This window comes from Schistocerca serialis, chromosome 4 (genome assembly GCF_023864345.2).
Source record: "Schistocerca serialis cubense isolate TAMUIC-IGC-003099 chromosome 4, iqSchSeri2.2, whole genome shotgun sequence".
NCBI lineage: Eukaryota > Metazoa > Arthropoda > Insecta > Orthoptera > Acrididae > Schistocerca > Schistocerca serialis.
The window spans coordinates 51940550-51961159 of record NC_064641.1 but is presented as its reverse complement, the minus strand read 5'-3'; the positions used below and the strand labels follow the sequence as shown (position 1 = coordinate 51961159).

The 20610-nt window shown below is 45.7% G+C and overlaps 1 protein-coding gene across 1 annotated transcript in view; it reads right to left on the bottom strand.

The window, feature by feature from the left end:
- The window catches only part of LOC126473144 (beta-1,3-glucan-binding protein-like), a 101968-nt gene extending 81622 nt beyond the window's left edge, over window positions 1-20346 (bottom strand). Inside the window, exon 1 of the mRNA XM_050100000.1 lies at window positions 20146-20346. Coding sequence (XP_049955957.1) covers window positions 20146-20284 — 139 coding nt within the window. The 5' untranslated portion in view covers window positions 20285-20346. The remainder of the gene's footprint in view (window positions 1-20145) is intronic.
- Between the last annotated feature and the right edge of the window lie 264 nt (window positions 20347-20610).

The window sequence follows — 20610 nt, the reverse complement described above, 5'->3', positions numbered from 1 at the left end:
CGGCCGTTAATGATCCTGGTGTTTCCTTAACGAGGTCGGTGAAAATCGTTCCCGCCTTCTCACACGTGATGCTCTCGTTAATAATGGCTCCTTGCAATTGCTTTATATTTATCTGTTGTTTAAATACTTTTCACTGCCTTTGAAGCATCGATCTCGGTAATCTTGTCCTTGTTCTCGAGGATGGTGCAAATAGTTGATGTTGACCGATTGTATGTGCGTGCTACATCAGCAATGCTCACACCATGTTCGCGTTTTTCAATGATTTTACGTTTTATTTCTGAGGTCATTTTCTTTCTCTTATGGTCGTCTTCTTGCGGTTTTATCTTCGGCGACATTTCTACGAAGGTTACTAAAATTTGCACACAAGGAACACCGTGAACACAAGTTCAGGTAAATGAGAGATCACAAGCTGCACTCTAGAGATGGTAGCAGAAAGAGCGCTAAACCCAGACTGCGGTACGCACTGAAGACACTGTGCATATGTTGCTGCCGACAGCGAAGGGTGTTCGTATTGTTGAACGTTCCCCCAGCCGTATGCGAACGGCTGGTGGCGTCACACTAAATCGTCGTTACTTGTTATGCGAAACAGTTCGTTAAGCGAGTAATTTTTTTATGATTTGTTTTCTCGTTATGCGAACTGCGCATTATGGGACGTGCTCGTTATGCGAGGTTCCACTGTATAACGATTTTCTGCAAGTTGTAGGTACCTGATTGATAATGAAAACTTTTACGTATCAAATGTAAAATCATATGAGAAAAAGGAACATTTGCTTAAAACAATGTAAAACACTATCACGTAAACTGTCAACGTGATGAGATAGTTTTCGATGGGAAAATGTATTATAATATTGTATAATAAAGAATACGATCCACATCACAGAGGTCGTAATTGTGGTCCGCGGACACGCAAAGTGTTTGTTATCCGTTAGTTTTAAGCATTCTGTAACAATAAGATATATATTGGCATTGAATAGTTCGTGAGAAGAGCAGTTCAGCGATTTAACACATGTCCATGTCACTTACGATACGCATCACTGAACAGTACGGTATGGGAGACAAGCAGTAGTCAGAAATTAACTTCGATGCCTGTAGCATACTTCCGCCTAAGAAATCTATAAAGGAACAACCAAACTGGCAGAAAAGTTGTTTGAAAACGTCTGCTGATTTACCATTTATAAAGACTACCTTGTTTTTAGATCTACAGCTTGCTCAATGTGTGCTTGACCACATTGACTATCTTCGGAGCTGCAGGAATCCCTGCAGACCCTTATATCCTACCACACGACACTTCGTTACGACGAACGGCAAACGATGAAGAGCCTCGTAGCTGTGTTCCAAGGACAGCATTCACGCCGCTCAGGTGCCTTCCATTGTCTGGAGGCGACAGAGGGTGACGGGCCTTCTGCCTCTATGGGTTGAAATGGATAGGGAACTGCCACAATCCAGTTACTGACCGAGCCAACACCATATTTGTTCGATGAATCCTAATATGACATCCGCTAAAAAAGGGACACCTCTGGAGTACGTGTGCCTGATGCCCGTGTCGGTATCGTGTGGAATCCTCCTTTAAGCAGATACTGAGCAGTGCGCTAACTTTTTTTTTAAAAAAAAAGACCTCATATAGGTCCAGGAGCTGGTGGAACCAAGACCAAACAGCGACACTTTGTCAAAATTGGGAGCGAACGAGGTGGCCCAGTGAACACTCATTCTGGAGGACGGCTGCTCAAATTCCCGTCCGGCCATACGTGTTTTAGGTTTTCCTAAATACTTTAATGCAAATGTTAGAATGGTTCCTATCGAAAGGATACTACCCATGTCGTTCCCTATCCTTCCCCAAACCCCGAACTAATGCTCAGCCTCTAATGACATCATCGACGGAACCTAATCTTGATGCCTTCTGCTACGTTTGTAGTCGCTTTAACACCAGTAAATTTTATGTTTTCTAAGTGTTGAAAATATTTCGTAAAAGAAGTTGGTGCAGGATATTCGATAGGATACCGAAATTTCTCTTATGTTTTTCCCCTTTTCTCCGTCTTGTGTTTTATATTGATACTACTTTATGTAAGCTTATTTTGATTGTAATAAATACGAGTACACAATAGTTGCTTATTGTATTTAGTACGAAATCCAGTCAACAGAGACCAAGCAAATTAGAACAGATGGAAAAATCAGTATTAGAAAATTTTTGTACCTTGGTAGGAGTGACATACTAAAAATCCTGACGGGTGGTTTGTGACTGAGGGGATGGAGGGGGTTGTTGAAAGATGACTTTTTAAAGTTTTCTTTTAATAACTAAATCAGCAAGTTTCAGCGAAAACTTTTCCCAGTATAAAATTAAAATGCACTAGATTTCCTACAAAAAAAGATACTACTCATAATTTCTCTAGTTCTGTAGTTTCCGCGCTGTAGGGGATGAAAAACCGCAGATCATTGTAATGGTACATAACGTTTATTGTCGAATCAAGTGAGTTAATGATAAACATTAAATGTATGCACCACATCCAAGTGCACTAGACCCGCATTAAGGGATAAATTATTTTCTGGAGGTTTAGTAGGGTCAGAAATGTGGGACAGAAGTGTGACGAATGGTACGTTGCCGGATTATGATCATGCACTTCCCTCATTCGTACACTATGTGATCACAAGTATCCGGACACCCACAAAAACATACTTTTTCATATTAGATGCATTGTGCTGCCGCCTACTGCCAGGTGCTCCATATCAGCGACCTCAGTAGCCACTAGAAATCGGGAAAGAAGAATGGGGCGGCTCCGCGAAATTCGCGGACTTCCTACGTGGTCAGGTGAGTGGGTGTCACTTGTTTCATACGCGAGATTTCCATAGTCCTAAACACTCCTAGGTCCACTGTTTCCGATGTGATAGTGAAGTGGAAACTTGAAGGGACACGTACAGCACAAAAGCGTACAGCCCGACCTCGTCTGTTGACTGACGGAGACCGCCGACAGTTGAAGAGGGTCGTAATGTGTAATAGGCAGACATCTATCCAGACCATTACACAGGAATTCCAGACTACATCAGAAATCACGGCAAGTACTGTGACAGTTAGGCGGGAGGTGAGGAAACTAATTTCATGGTCTAGCGACTGCCTATAAGCCACTCATTACGCTGGTAAATGCCAAACGACGCCTCCCTTGATGTAAGGAACGTGAACATTGGACGATTGAACATTAGGAAAACGTTGGGTGGAGTGACGAATCACAGTACACAATATGGCGATCAGATGACTGTGTGGGTATGGCGAATGTCCCGTGAACGTCATCCGCCAAACTGCGTAGGTGCCAACATAATTCGGAAGCGGTGGTGTTACGGTTTCAAAAATGGTTCAAATGGCTCTGAGCACTGTGGAACTCAACATCTTAGGTCATAAGTCCCCTAGAACTTACAACTACTTAAACCTAACTAACCTAAGGACATCACACACACCCATGCCCGAGGCAGGATTCGAACCTGCGACCGTAGCGGCTCGCGGTTCCAGACTGAAGCGCCAGAATCGCACGGCCACCGCGGCCGGCCTGTTACGGTTTGGTGGTGTTTTTCATGGAGGGGGCATGTACCCCGTGTCGTTTTGCGAGGCACTGTCACATCACAGGCCTACATTGATGTTTTAAGCACCTTCTTGCTTCCCACTGTTGAAGAGCAATTCGGGGGTGGCGATAGCGTCTTTAAACACGATTGAGCACCTGTTCATAATGTGCAGCCTGTTGCGGAGTGGTTACACGACAATAACATCCCTGTAATAGACTGGACTGCACAAAGTCCTTACCATAATCCTATAAAACACCTTTGGAATGTTTTGGAACGCCGACTTCGTGCCAGGTCCCACCGACAGACATCGATACCTCTCCTCAGTGCAGCACTCCGTGAAGAATGGGCTGCCATTCCCCAAGAAACCTTCCAGCACCTGACTGAACGTATGCCTGCGTCAGTGCAAGCTGTCATCAAGGATAAGGGTGGGCCAACACCATACTGAATTCCAGTATTACCGATGGAGGGCGCCACGAACTTTTAAGTCATTTTCAGCTAGGTGTCCGGATACTTTTGATCAAGTGGTGTACGTCCGCAAACTGCAGAGAGCAGGCGCATCCCCATTCTCTTCACCGCACTACGTCACAAAAAGCAACTACACAGCGTTTCACGAAGTTATACTGATCTTTCAGCAGATCGCCTTGTGAATTACTGGCGACACAGTCTCAGGCGTGGCAGATACGAGATGCTAAGTTAACTCAGGTCGCATCTGGACAGATTCTATGTAAATCTCTGCACTCTGTTCTGCATTACTAGATGGTAAACTGATTCCTTGCCATTTTGTACGGCAGTCGTAGCGATCTTCTGGGACAACTTTTCCACCATGAATGCTACTCACTTTTCAGTTTACGAACAGACTATACCTCCCCAGCATTCCCAATCCAGTTCACTTATGGAAGTATTCAAAACAACCTCAGTGAGCTAGTATTTACATAGTGGAGTTATTTTCAGTTTATTCAGTGCTTATTTTCAGTTATTAAGTGAACTTTACGTAAAATACGTTCCTACAAACAATGGTTGGGAAGTGCGTAACTTGTGAATAGATGGATGGCTTTAAGTCGACGGCCAAATGCTAATAAATAAAATTTAAAATTTGTAAGTGTGATGATGTCGGTGATCTACGTTATGTTGGTGAGAAATGGACTGTACTGATAAATGTGATTTCTTGCTCTTATCTGTTGGTAACATGGGTAATTGTTGTACTCACTTGGTGGTGAACTAATGAATGGCCAGAAAGTTATTGCACTTATCTCACCATCAACTGTTACTGATACACGCCCTCCATTCACAAACTGCTGGCACTTGCAGAGTGGGCTGCGCTGAATGGAACCACTTACCGTATATACACAGTATGTCTTGCAAGGTGTCTGATGGAATAAGACTGTTCATGGTCAGATCCCCTCCCCATGAACCATGGACCTTGCCGTTGGTGGGGAGGCTTGCGTGCCTCAGCGATACAGATAGCCGTACCGTAGGTGCAACCACAACGGAGGGGTATCTGTTGAGAGGCCAGACAAACGTGTGGTTCCTGAAGAGGGGCAGCAGCCTTTTCAGTAGTTGCAAGGGCAACAGTCTGGATGATTGACTGATCTGGGCTTTTAACAATAACCAAAACGGCCTTGCTGTGCTGGTACTGCGAACGGCTGAAAGCAAGGGGAAACTACAGCCGTAATTTTTCCCGAGGGCATGTAGCTTTACTGTGTGATTAAATGATGGCGTCCTCTTGGGTAAAATATTCCAGAGGTAAAATAGTCCCCCATTCGGATCTCCGGGCAGGGACTACTCAAGAGGATGTCGTTATCAGGAGAAAGAAAACTGGCGTTCTACGGATCGGAGCGTGGAATGTAAGATCCCTTAATCGGGCAGGTAGGTTAGAAAATTTAAAAAGGGAAATGGATAGGTTGAAGTTAGATATAGTGGGAATTAGTGAAGTTCGGTGGCAGGAAGAAAGACTTTTGGTCAGGTGAATACAGGGTTATAAATACAAAATCAAATAGACATAATGCAGGAGTAGGTTTAATAATGAATAGGAAAATAGGAATACGGGTAAGCTACTACAAACAGCATAGTGAACGCATTATTGTGACCAAGATAGATACGAAGCCCACACCTACAACAGTAGTACAAGTTTATATGCCAACTGGCTCTGCAAATGACTAAGAAATTGAAGAAATGTATGATGAAATAAAAGAAATTATTCAGATTGTGAAGGGAGACGAAAATTTAATAGTCATGGGTGACTGGAATTCGAGTGTAGGAAAAGGGAGAGAAGGAAACATAGTAGGTGAATATGGATTGGGGCTAAGAAATGAAAGAGGAAGCCGCCTGGTAGAATTTTGCACAGAGCACAATATAATCATAACTAACACTTGGTTTAAGAATCATGAAAGATGGTTGTATACATGGAATAACCCTGGAGATACTAAAAGGTATCAGATAGATTATATAATGGTAAGACAGAGATTTAGGAACCAGGTTTTAAATTGTAAGACATTTCCAGGGGCAGATGTGGACTCTGACCACAATCTATTGGTTATGAACTGTAGACTAAAACTGAAGAAACTGCAAAAAGGTGGGAATTTAAGGAGATGGGACCTCGATAAACTGAAAGAACCAGAGGTTGTACAGAGTTTCAGGGAGAGCATAAGGGAACAATTGACAGGAATGGGGGAAATAAATACAGTAGAAGAAGAATGGGTAGCTCTGAGGGATGAAGTAGTGAAGGCAGCAGACGATCAAGTAGGTAAAAAGACGAGAGCTAGTAGAAATCCTTGGGTAACAGAAGAAATATTGAATTTAATTGCTGAAAGGAGAAAATATAAAAATGCAGTAAATGAAGCAGGCAAAAAGGAATACAAACGTCTCAAAAATGAGATCGACAGGAAGTGCAAAATGGCTAAGCAGGGATGGCTAGAGGACAAATGTAAGGATGTAGAGGCCTATCTCACTAGGGGTAAGATAGATACCGCCTACAGGAAAATTAAAGAGACCTTTGGAGATAAGAGAACGACTTGTATGAATATCAAGAGCAGATGGAAACCCAGTTCTAAGCAAAGAAGGGAAAGCAGAAAGGTGGAAGGAGTATATAGAGGGTCTATACAAGGGCGATGTACTTGAGGACAATATTATGGAAATGGAAGAGGATGTAGATGAAGATGAAATGGGAGATATGATACTGCGTGAAGAGTTCGACACAGCACTGAAAGACCTGAGTCGAAACAAGGCCCCCGGAGTAGACAACATTTCATTGGAACTACTGACGGCCTTGGTAGAGCCAGTCCTGACAAAACTCTACCATCTGGTGAGCAAGATGTATGAAACAGGCGAAATTCCCTCAGTCTTCAAGAAGAATGTAATAATTCCAATCCCAAAGAAAGCAGGTGTTGACAGATGTGAAAATTACCGAACTATCACTTTAATAAGTCACAGCTGCAAAATACTAACACGAATTCTTTACAGACGAATGGAAAAACTAGTAGAAGCCAACCTCGGGGAAGATCAGCTTGGATTCTGTAGAAACACTGGAACACGTGAGGCAATACTGACCTTACGACTTATCTTACAAGAAAGATTAAGGAAAGGCAAACCTACGTTTCTAGCATTTGTAGACTTAGAGAATGCTTTTGACAATGTTGACTGGAATACTCTCTTTCAAATTCTAAAGGTGGCAGGTGTCAAATACAGGGAGCGAAAGGCTATTTACAATTTGTACAGAAACCAGATGGCAGTTATAAGAGTCGAGGGACATGAAAGGGAAGCAGTGGTTGGGAAGAGAGTAAGACAGGGTTGTAGCCTCTCCCCAATGTTGTTCAATCTGTATATTGAGCAAGCAGTAAGGGAAACAAAAGAAAAATTCGGAGTAGGTATTAAAATTCATGGAGAAGAAATAAAAACTTTGAGGTTCGCCGATGACATTGTAATTCTGTCAGAGACAGCAAAGGACTTGGAAGAACAGTTGAATGGAATGGACAGTGTCTTGAAAGGAGGATATAAGATGAACATTAACAAAAGCAAAACAAGGATAATGGAATGTAGTCTAATTAAGTCGGTTGATGCTGAGGGAATTAGATTAGGAAATGAGGCACTTAAAGTAGTAAAGGAGTTTTGCTATTTGGGGAGCAAAATAACTGATGATGGTCGAAGTAGAGAGGATATAAAATGTAGGCCGGCAATGGCAAGGAAAGCGTTTCTGAAGAAGAGAAATTTGTTAACATCCAGTATTGATTTAAGTGTCAGGAAGTTGTTTCTGAAAGTATTTGTATGGAGTGTAGCCATGTATGGAAGTGAAACACGGACGATAAATAGTTTGGACAAGAAGAGAATAGAAGCTTTCGAAATGTAGTGCTACAGAAGAATACTGAAGATTAGATGGGTAGATCACATAACTAATGAGGAAGTATTGAATAGGATTGGGGAGAAGAGAAGTTTGTGGCACAACTTGACCAGAAGAAGGGATCGGTTGGTAGGACATGTTCTGAGGCATCAAGGGATCACAAATTTAGTATTGGAGGGCAGCGTGGAGGGTAAAAATCGTACAGGGAGACAAAGAGATGAATACACTAAGCAGATTCAGAAGGATGTAGGTTGCAGTACGTACTAGGAGATGAAAAAGCTTGCACAGGATAGAGTAGCATGGAGAGCTGCATCAAACCAGTCTCAGGACTGAAGACCACAACAACAACAATGGTCAGATCTGCTGTAACGCATTGCTGGACTTCAGTTGAAATACATAAAGTTCAATGACACCTAGGCTGCTTACTTTGTTACATAGAGAGTCAATGCAAGCCTACTGGTCTCTTAAGGTTTTGGCACAGTTAAGGCTGGAGTGATGCATTTCAATCTTATCAAGCTGCGATCAATGTATTCCAGCCCATTCAAGTTATTTTGTCTACTCACATTTTTTTTGTTGGGGTTTAAGGGCGCTCAACTACTGAGGTCATTAGCACCCAGTCACAATTGCTAGAGCACATGGAATCTAATAAAAATCAAGGGGAGGGGGGACATACCACAAAGTCCTTACAAAGAGGCAGATAAAATAAGGAAAATAGTTAGATGTCTTTGGACAAGCCAGTCAAAGTTATAAAACGAAGAACACGAGCAGCTGCTCAAGCGTCATCAGCTAAAATATCCGGTAAAGTAGATGGCAGGGACAGGACAACACGAGACTGACTAAAGTGGGGACATGACAATAAAACATGGGGCACTGTTAATGCTTGACCACGAGGGCACTGCGGGGCTGGGTCACTGGAGAGCAGGTAGCGGTGGCTAAACCGGCAATGCCCAATCCGCAACCTGGTCAGAAGGACCTCTTCTCGCCGAGATGGTCGGGAGGAGGTTGTCCAAGCAGTTGGGAACGGTTTTACTGCCCGGAGCTTGTTTCCTTGAAGTGATGACCAAGTATCCCACCACAACGACACAAGCCTCTTACAAACAACCCCACTAACGTCAGATGACGGGACACAATGGGAGGCTGGCCGAGGTAGGAGGACTGCAGCCTTGGCTGCAGCATCAGCAGCCTCATTCCCAGGCACTCCTACATGTCCGGGAACCCACAGAAAGCTGACAGGAGGGCCATCATCAGCAAAAGAATGGAGGGACTGCTGGATCCGTTGCACCAAGGGATGGACCGGATAGGGAGCTCCAAGGCTCTGAAGAGCACTGAGTGAATCAGAGCAGAGTACATACGATGAATGGCGGTGGCGGCGGGCATACTGAACGGCCTGATGAAGAGCAAAAAGCTCGGCCGTAAAGCTGGAACATTGGTCGAGGAGCCGGTATTTACAGGTGACTGCCCCGACGACAAAGGCACAGCCGACACCATCGTCAGTTTTGGAGCCATCGGTGTAAATAAAGGTGTGACCAGCATGTCGCACACGAAGTTCGACAAACCGTGAGCAATACACTGCAGCAGGAGTACCCTCCTTCGGGAGCGAGCTGAGGTCGAGATAAATATGAACCGGAGCCTGGAGCCAAGGTGGTGTCAGGCTCTCATCCTCTCTGAAGGTGGTAGGGAGGGCAAAATCCAATTGTCGAAGCAGGCGACGGAAGCGGACTCCAGGGGGCAGCAGGGCAGACACATACAACCCGTACTGACAGTCGAGAGAATCGGCGAAAAAGGACTGATAAGTGGGGTGGTCGGGCATTGACAACAGCCGGCAGGCATACCGACACAGCAGTACGTCGCGCCGGTAGGTCAATGGTAATTCGACAGCTTCAGCATAAAGACTCTCGACGGGACTAGTGAAGAAGGCTCCGGTCGCAAGACGTAACCCCCGATGGTGGATGGAGTTGAGACGGTGTAAGAGGGATGGGCGCACAGACGAATAGACGAAGCTCCCATAATCCAGCTTCGATCGGACTATGGACAGGTACAAGCGAAGCAGGACAGTGCAATCCGCTCCCCAAGATGAACCACTAAGAACTCTCAGGACATTAAGGGAACGTGTACAATGGGCTGCCAAATAAGAGACGTGCGGAGACCAACAAAGATTCCTGTCCAATGTGAGCCATAGAAACTTAGTTGTTTCCACGAATGGGAGAACAATGGGACTGAGATGTAAGGATGGCGGAAGGAACGCTTTATATCGCCAAAAGTTGATACAAACCGTCTTCTCTTCAGAGAACCGGAAGCCATTTGCCACACTCCATGAGTATAGGCTGTCTAGACAACGCTGAAGGCAGCGCTCCAGGAGGCATGTTCTCTGGGCACTGCAGTAGATTGCGAAGTGATCGACAAAGAGAGAGCCTGAGACATTAGGTGGAATGCAATCCATAATTGGATTGATCGCGATGGCAAAAAGGGCTACGCTCAAGACAGAGCCCTGAGGCACTCCGTTCTCCTGGAGGAAGATGTTGGACAATACGGAACCCACACGTACCCTAAACTGTCGATCAGTTAAAAAGGAATCAATAAAAAGGGGCAGGCGACCGCGTAGACCCCACCTGTGCAGAGTGCGGAGGATACCTCCTCTCCAACAGGTATCATAAGCCTTCTCCAAATCGAAGAACACGGCGACCGTTTGGCGCTTTCGCAAAAAGTTGTTCATGATGAATGTCGACAAGGCCACAAGGTGGTCAACAGCGGAGCGGCGGCGACGAAAGCCGCATTGAACATTGGTAAGTAGCTGTCGAGATTCAAGAATGCAGACTAACCGAGCGTTAACCATGCGCTCCATCACCTTACAGACACAGCTTGAAGAGAAATGGGGCGGTAACTAGAAGGAAGGTGTCTATCCTTCCCAGGTTTGGGTATAGGAACAACGACGGCGTCACGCCAACGCATGGGGACCTGACCTTCGGTCCAGACGCGATTGTAGGTACGAAGAAGGAAGCTTTTGCCTGCCGGAGAAAGGTGTGCCAGCATCTGAACGTGAATGGCATCTGGCCCCGGAGCAGGGGACCGGGACAGTGCAAGTGCACGTTCGAGTTCCCGCATAGTAAAGGGGGCATTATAAGTTTCCAGATTCAGCGAGTGGAAGGAAGGTCGCCGAGCCTCTTCTGCCTCTTTCCTGGGAAGGAAGGCAGGGTGGTAATGGGCGGAGCTTGAAACCTCTGCGAAAATGCGGCCAAAGGCGTTGGAGACAGTCACAGGATCAACAAGGACCTCATTACCTGAGGTCAGGCCAGGTACCTAGGAGTGGGCCGTAATGCCCGACAGCCGGCGCAGGCCACCCCAAACGACAGAAGAGGGAGTAAAACTGTTAAAGGAGCTGGTGAAAGAGGCCCAACAAGCTTTTTTGCTGTCTTTGATGACTCTACGGCATTGCGCTCGGAGTCGTTTGTATCCAATACAATTCGCCAATGTAGGATGGCGTCGAAAGGTGCGTAAAGCACATCGTCGAGCACAGATAGCATCTCTATAAGCCTCATTCCACCAGGGGACAGAAACGCGACGTGAAGAAGAGGTAGTATGAGGAATGGAATGTTTGGCAGCATTGATGATAATAGCCATGAGGTATTCGACCTGACTGTCACGACTGGGAAAATCGTGGTCCGGAAAGGTCGCCAGGGAGGAGTAAAGTCCCCAGTCAGCTTTTGGTATGTTCCAGCTCGAAGGACATGGGGATGGGGTGTGGTGCAGGAGACGAACGACACAGGGGAAATGGTCGCTCGAATAGGTGTCAGAAAGGACATACCACTCGAACCAACGGGCAAGAGTGGTAGAACAGATCGAAAGGTCCAAGTGGGAGTAGGTATGAATAGAGTCCAAGAGGAAAGTCGGGGCGCCACTATTGAGGCAGACAAGACTGAGATGGTTGAAGACATCCGCCAAGAGGGAGCCTCTCTGACAGGATGCAGGAGAGCCCCAAAGGGGATGATGGGCATTGAAGTCGCCAAACAATAAAAACGGCGGAGGAAGCTGAACAATCAGGTGCATCATGTCAGCCCGACTAACTGTGGATGACGATGGAGTGTAGACAGTACAAACAGAAAAAGTAAAGGCAGAAAGAGTAATACAGACAGCTATTGCTTGGAGTGGGGTGGTCAATGGGATGGGATGGTAATAGACATCGTCCCGAACGAGCAACATGACCCCACCATGAGCTGGAATACCATCCACAGTGGCGAGGTCATACCGCACCGAGGTATAGTGGGTAAAAGCAATACGGTCAGTTGGGCGCAACTTGGTTTCCTGGAGACCAAGGACGAGTGGACAGTGCAGGCGGAGGAGCAGCTGTAATTCCTCCCAATTAGATCGAATACCTCTTATGTTCCAATGTAACAAAGCCATCGCTCGTCAGAAAAAAGGGGGGAACGAGACGGGGGAAGAGCTGGTCATCTCGACGGCCGTGGAGGGCCAGGTTTCGAGAGAACAACGCTACAACCGGCGGGAGGCGGATCCTGTTCCATCGAGTCGTCGCCAGCTGCAGCCGCTGTCCTGGGTTGCGTAGGAGGGGCAGCATCATTTGCCGATGAGAGGCCAGCTGAGTGCCTGGCAACAGAGTGTCCCGGCGAAACTGAGGACGGCCGGGAGCAGTGACTCACGGATGGAGCGTCAGACGAATCGCGCCGGGGTGGAGAGGGGGATAAAGACTTCTTCTTGGAGGCCTTCTTGGAAGTCCGAGGAGGCACAGCGATGGTGGGTGGGACCCGAAGAAGGTCCTCACGCGTGGGGTCCGTTTTGGAACGCCGGACCTCGGAATCCGGAGTCCAGAACGTTTCCCCGATAGACGCCTGAGAAGAGGATCACTTCTCAGGTGGCAGGGGGGGGAGGAGGGGGAAGGGTGGCCCCTGGGGCAGAGAGGGCAGGGGCCGCGAGGGAGGAGGATTTGGAAGGGTGGGATTTGGGAGGCGGAGGCATAGACCCCGGATGGGGTGAGGAGGTGGAGGGGGGACAGGATAGGGGTGAGGATACTGTGGAAGGAGTGGACACGACTGAGGCAAACGAAGTTGTCAATGGCACGGGATGGAGGCGGTCATACTTCTTCCTGGCCTCAGAATAAGAGAGACGATCCAAAGTTTTGAGTTCTTGAATCTTCTTCTCCTTCTGATAAGTGGGGCAGTCTAAAGATCTAGGCGAGTGGATGCCAGGACAATTAACGCACCGAGGTGGTGGGGTGCATGTATGTTCCTCATGAAGCGGACGTCCACAATCGCCACAAAGGGGCTCAACCTCACACCGTGCGACATGTGCCCAAAGTGCAAACACCGAAAGCAGCGCATAGGAGGCGGGACGTAAGGTCGCACATCGCACCGGTAGCACATCACCTTTACCTTCTCCGGGAGTACGTCCCCCTCGAAGACGAGGATAAAGGCCCCGGTGTCGATGCAACGATGAAAAATAACCCCCTGCGTCCTATACAGTGCCAGATGCATGACAATGGACACTGGGATGTCCCCTAGTCAGTCGCTCGCCTGGAGCGCCACCGACTGTGTGGCGGAGGTGGTCTTTATAAGAACGGACCCTCAACGCATTTTACTGAGAGCCTCGATTTCCCCGAAGATGTCCTCGATGTGCTGAACAAAGAACATGGGCTTGGAGGTGGCAAATGTCCCTCATCGGTCTGGGAACAGACTAAATAGCGGGGGAAGTACTTCGCCTCAAGCCAGCGGGCCTGTCCTTCCTCCCAGGGAGTGGCCAAGGGGGAAAGGGCAGGAGAACCAGAACCAGAGACAGTACCTTTCTTTTTAAAAGACTCGGCCGCAGAGCGACCTGATACATGTTGACATTTCATCTGCGAAACGTCCACCCCGATACCACCCACTCTGACCATGGGCTCTCCCCACGGGCGCCACCCAGCCTCAGCAAGGGCCACCTGGCAGGATGACCATTGCCGGGAGTCCTGATGCCCCAAGGAGACGGGCATCTACTCCTTGGCCGACGTGGGGAGGGTGCAGCTCAGGTATCGGCAGTACGATCCCTGTGTTGTCAGGGGGCTACAACCTAGAGGGTACATGACGACCCCACCACAACGGGCTGGCTACCGTGCTGGATTTAGGGTGCCATGGAAAGTCCATCATGATCGTAGGTGCAGATGGGGACGCACTATGGGCGTAACTTGTACAACCCATCAGGCGTTTAGGCCCAATTTGAGGAATAGTGGGTACGGTTACAACGCCGTTACAATGCTGAGTGCCAAGGTCTTAGTGCACTGAGGACCAGTGATACACCACATAAGGCGTCCTTTCTCAAAAGGCTCGTACTTCTGTAGAATTTTGAAAAATGGAGGTCAAACCCCAAGGGGGACCATCACATGGAAGGTCGAAACGGTTGAAACTCTTTTTAGTCGCCTCTTACGACAGGCAGGAATACCTCGGGCCTATTCTTACCCCGGACCCGCAGGGGGGGTCTACTCACATGAGAGCTGCACAGAAAATGGAGAGGTATAGTCAGTCTCTAAACTAAAAAGCGAGCAGCGCTGACGCTGGGGGAAACAGCCTCTCTCGGAAGAACACTACAGCTGCCTTACAGGGTGACCAAGAATCAATTTCCCTGTAGCAATGTAGAACCTCGTGCAGAGATTTTAGCAGATTCTGTTTATATGCGTTTCTTGCGTTATTATTATTGACTATTATCAACATAACTTTATGAAACACCCTATAGTTGCTTTTTGTGACAGTGCAAGAGAGAGAGAGAGAGAGAGAGAGAGAGAGAGAGAGGATTCATCTGCTCGCTCTTCAGTTTTCAGTAATATAACACGGCGACCTACCTTACCTCGCGACTTTACGCTCCACCCTGTTATGCACTCAGAACACAATTTATCCCTTAGAACAGTTCTGCTGCACTTAGCTGTGGTACGTTTAATATTTGTTCTTAACCCATTTTATGCAATAATTGTATACTTCTAAAACAATTTATTAATCTATTTTTCCATCCCCTGCAACGCAGAAACTATTAGTCCTCGAGAAAAAATAAACAGCAGCTTTTTTGTGGGAAGTTTAATGCAGTTTAATTTCGTATTAGGAAAGATTTTCGAGGGAAGCTTCGGTTTCCGAATTATTCAAGAAAAACTGGGAAAGAGACCTTGAATGTCTGCTTCCCCCCTCCCCGCGATCACCCATTATCCGTCAGATTTTTTAGTTTCTTGTTCACGACACTCCCACCTACCACTGTACAAAAATTTGCGACTACACGAGTATTTTCCCCTAACTTTCCCTCGTTGACTGGAGTAACGTAATCAATGCCGGCATTAGCTGGCCAGAGGCCAGGCATGATTGCAAGTAACAAATGTAAAATTGTAGTTAACCACATTATAAAGATAAGAGAAGGTGAAAATTTATCTTGGTATTTGTCCAGTTTCTTGGGGATCTTACTTCTTAACAACTGCAGCATCTGCGCCAAGTTTTGGCGTCACACAACACAATTGGCCAAGCAATTTCTGCACAACGTGACTTCATAACCTAAAATATTTACAAATTTATTAGATACAACAACAAGCGTTGCAGTAGGTGATGATCCTCAAACGCGTGATTTGTTCCGCCATGAATAATCTTTACCTTCTCATCTATCGAGCTACCTAAGCAATTGACTTTCTCTGTAACTGACTAAGTTCACATGAGCGTCCTGAAAAATACGGCAATGTACGATGCTTGTAGCGATCTGCAGTGACACTGTTTGGAAACATGAAGAGAAACTGCAAATTAAAAGGAGCTAGTACTACAGTGATTCATCAGTTTACCAATCAGCACATAAGATTGCGTCTTGTTAGTCAAAGAGCATACCAGGTTCATAGATAATGAAATAGCTGACCAATGAGCTAACAGCATGTTTTTTCAACAAGTTAAGTATCCTTTATGTCCGACAATATACTTATTAGCTGACAGTGTAAGCTGTAGTTATCCGTTTCAAAAAGATAATAAAGGCTGTAGACCATTGATTCGTCAAATAATTAGCAAAGAGTACTACCAACGAAGAGAGGACTCTTCTATACGTCTACATCACTTAGATTTTGAAGTTGTGAAAGAGAAAGGAAGCGTTCGACGAATGGCCCCGGTTCTGGAAAACCTCTCAGATTACCAGAGGACGAGACTTTGCAAGGAGTCAATCGTTCATTCCAAAACGAACGTGAAATTCACAACATCAATAACAAGAATACAAAATGGACACGAGTGCTACCCTACACAACTCCACAGAATCTTCATTCAGAACTGGCATATCTCAACCACTTACTAGTCTGATGTTCCAATTACCATATACAATTAGCAGCCCAAACTCCGTAAGACCGTTATTGGACTGGATATTTTTCCGTTTCAACAGGTGTTATGAACCTTGCTCGGCAGCTTAAGATCTACAAATCGCAAGACACCTTCAAAGAAACGTTCTTCTAGAAATTCCAAGATAAGAAGACATCGAGCCACGCCAGCCACGTAAATTCAAGCCAAGACGAGTGTACATTGGTTACCTGATAGAAGAAAACACTGTCTGCAGCTAATCATTCTATAATTGATTATTTGTATACAGAGTATAAATTCCTGGTCTATTACTAATTTGGAAATACAGAAGCGTCCGATCTTACCCGTCGGCTTTGACCCATGACGTCACAAATATGGCGGAAACGACCATAAACGACAATTCCAATATGGCGGATATAAAAACATCGCGTACGTATCATAAACACTGAAATACACAGGTTTCACAAAAAGCCTAATGACTCTAACGGGACAAGCGTGGGAAATTGGGGGTTTTTGGGTGGGGAGAAACTAAATATACACAAATGTAGCCACCGACCGCCATACAAAACCACGCAAAACGACGAAAGAAATCAACATCACGAAACTGACCAAATACCAAAAAACACATTCTTATCCAGAATCAGACACTTCCCTTGACCTACATAGATCTACAGTAACTCCCGATCCCATAAATTAGGATCGAACACTTCCCTTGACCTATATAGCTCAACAGAACCTCCCGATCACATCCCCCGATACAAAACTCAAAAAACACTTCCCTTAAACCTACATACATCTACAACAGCTCCCGATCCCATAAATTAGGATCGAACACTTCCCTTGACCTATATAGCTCAACAGAATCTCCCGATCCCATCCACCAATACAAAAATCAAACCGAATACACTCAATAACAAACTCACCCGACGTACAGCAATTACCATTACATTAACCATCACACAAAACCGTTAACTCACTAATACAAATTCCGCTTCAAAACCACGAACACAGCACTCACCACTGAGCAACAGCAAACTGACCCCAACAAACCAAACAAACGTAAACCATGAACACACCACCAGAGGTCACGACAAACACCCCACAATCACAAACCAAACTCCGCGCCGTAATGACGTCACACACCACAACACGCTTACGTCACGGGTCAAAGCCGACGAGTAAGATCGGGGGTTTCTGTTGACCCACTAATTTAGCGCTAATTATGAAGCTCAAAAATGTATTAAGAGTACCATTAAATTGTTATGAGCATCCTCACTCCAAGACTTAGTTTCACTTGTCAAAAACTGAGTATTATATCTTATTCGGTGTGCCAACATATGATGCAGAAGGAAGAGAGAGATGTCTCGAAAATTCACTGAAAACGTGTCAAATAATTATGTAGTTTCTAAATAGGCTAGATAACAGTATGTTATAGGGTAAATAGCTGGGCTACTTGAACTGAAAAAAAAAGAAAAATAATTTCACTGCACACCGTAACAAATGTCTAATTTGTTATTTTTCAGGTCACTCATGGAAGCTTCTGGTTATGAGAACTACTTATATAGTAATATATTCGCTCATTTGGCAAATAACACTTGTAAACTCATCTCTCTACCCTTGAAGAGGACGACTGTTCTCCCGAATGCGACTCCCGTGTCTTCCTCCTTCGACACCTCGCTCGGTAAATAGAGCACGTACAACTTAATAAGATTCAATTATCCAGCCGTGTGAATGAAGCAAAAAACATGCACCGAGCATAGGCCAACCAGCTGACGTTCTTCCTACTGTTGACATATACGAGGCCTAGAATCCAAAGTTGAGAAAAAGCATTCGTGGTTTGCAGATTTGCTGTCTCTTCCATCACGAAAACTACACAGATACATTTGAAGTGAAGCGTAACAGAACACTTCCGAAACGATAGAAGTAGTTCAGCAACAATGGAAGTTCTCTACAAAAAGGAATGAGTATCAAAGTCAATCACAGTTTACACAGTAGTGTCGTATTTGTGTTGTCAACGGTGATGAAGGTAGAGAAGCGAGAGGACACAGCCTACTCCTTATAAGAATGGGAAACACCCCATGGCCTCCCTCCGAGAGTTAGTGGTGAAATAGTGCATAGCCCGTCAAACAATGAACACAGATCAAGCATGAAAACAGAAAGATGGTATACTAAACTGTAAAAAAAAAATAAATAAATAAATAAATAAATAAATAAAAAATAAAAGCAAAATAGAAACAGTTAACGGTCCAAGCTCAGCATTAGCAACGTTGAGAGACCCTGGAAAGCCATGTTATTGTGGTTGTGTGATCACGTTGTTAGACTGCTAAGCGCCAGATCCGTGTTCAGAATTACCTCATACATATTTTTTCACAAAATTATGAACTTTCCCGTCTGGTTATTGACGTGAATATTCTCTTCCTGTAGTCTTGGCAATTGCCATACTATACCTTGGCTACAGAGTATGAGTCACGTGGTAAGAATATATGATTGTCGCAAGTAAATGTGATAAAATTGAGAGCAGGTGAGATGCTGCATAGACCTCTCACGGAAATGAAAACAGACGGGTGTGAACTATGTTACAACAAAGGAATTCAAGAGATGAAACTTCCAAAACGAAGCGCAAGAGACAAAATATGGTACTTCTGTGGAACAAACAGGAGGTACGTACGTCTGGAGTTCCATTCCTTACACCTCTGTGTTGCAGACGAACGGTACACCACGACAGACACAAATTTGAATTCAGGGAACAGACACGTCAATGAGCGGATGGAAGTTGATGATTCTGCGGGGTGGGGTGGAGGGGGGGGGGGGGGGGGTTTCGAGGGAGATTTGAACACCGATCGCCCGCTTGGCAGTCCAACACTGACCACATAACTACGACGCCGTGGCTACTCGCCTTAGCTCGATGCCGCATATCTTGACTTGGGCCGATCACTCTTTCTATATTGCTTTTTTCACAGTTCAGTACACCTTCCCGTTTTTATGATCTGTGTTCAATTTTCGACGAGCTGTCCACTAATCCATCTTATCACTAAATCTGATGAGGGCGTGGTGTGGAGTTTCCCCCATAAGAAGCAAAAAGCTTTACTGTTCCAATCTGTCAGCAACAGTACTAAATGCTGCGGGGAGATATAGGATTTAATTGACGACAAAGGTGTCGACTTTAGTCATGAGGCACTCTGTGCCACGACCTCTTCTCTCATTGCCAAATACTGGGAATAGAAGGTTCTTCCACCACCAGGACTCAAACTAGCTACTTCTGAGTACCATAACACTATAACATTGCCTTAGGGACCCCAACGGAAGCAGATTTAAGGTGGTGGTATTATGGGGACAGCCTGACAGAAACGCTGACTGTGTAAACGAGCAGCACAAAATTTCCGATACGTGACTTCTTGCAGCGTAAATTCTTGTTTAGATACTATTGTCATACACAGCGTACATATAACTTCATAATATTTGTTTTCAAAGAAAATAACTTCCCCTTTCGTCACACAACGTGCACAGAACACCAGCCAGTTGATGAAATTTTCTACGGTTATCAGCCAGTGTCATCCTGAAGCCATGTTTCCAACAAATTACTCTTCACCTTCAGCTGAAGGTGAGTAGGAAACTCTTTGAAATATTAATTCATGACTACGTTACCACAAGCTACAGAAGATTTCATCAATGAAGCTCGCCAAAAAATCCTACATTATTATATTTACCACTTTTTAAGTTTGTTATTGATTTTTTCGGAATGGAAGGTAATGCCCACTGAAGGTGCAACAGAATAGGAACGTGGTCGGTCACTAAGCAACGAACGGACGAAATTTCATTTTTTACGAATTAAATACTATGCAAGCTCACGAAAACTAAACTAAGTAAGTCTGTAGTGATATCAGATTTGGCAGTGAAGGGTAGTATTACAACTAGCAGATAGTGAAGCGTGCTCGCTGACTGAACGGCCTCACGCAGGTATACTAGTAGATATAACAGGTAGTTTACCTGGTATGGATATGCGGAGTCCCCTCGGGCTGAGGGCCTCGATGAGTGGCGGCGGCACCGTGTAGAAGGGCGACTGTGCTGTCGTCCGCTGCAGCAGCGTCAGCAGAGCACACGCAAGCGGCAGCACAGGCGGCGCCATTGTGAACGTGGAACACTTGGTCCAGCCCGGCCGGAGGCGCACGGAGCTCTGTCGGCCCGCTTCCCGTTTCCCGCCACTGTGTGCCGCCACGAGGCTGCCGCCAATCAGGGGACTGCCCGCCGGTGACGTCACGAGAGCGCAGCTGCGCGCGTCACACCCAGCAGATAGTGCACTCTGCTAGACGAAGAACTGCCACAAGACAGATCGTAGAGCTCACCATTAAAAATGTTGGGTGTTTAGGAACTCGTTACTGTAAGCCCAGTGTACACGGAGACACTTGCGAAACTTAAGCTTCGAAACTGTACTGCTCACTGCTGCGCGTGCGC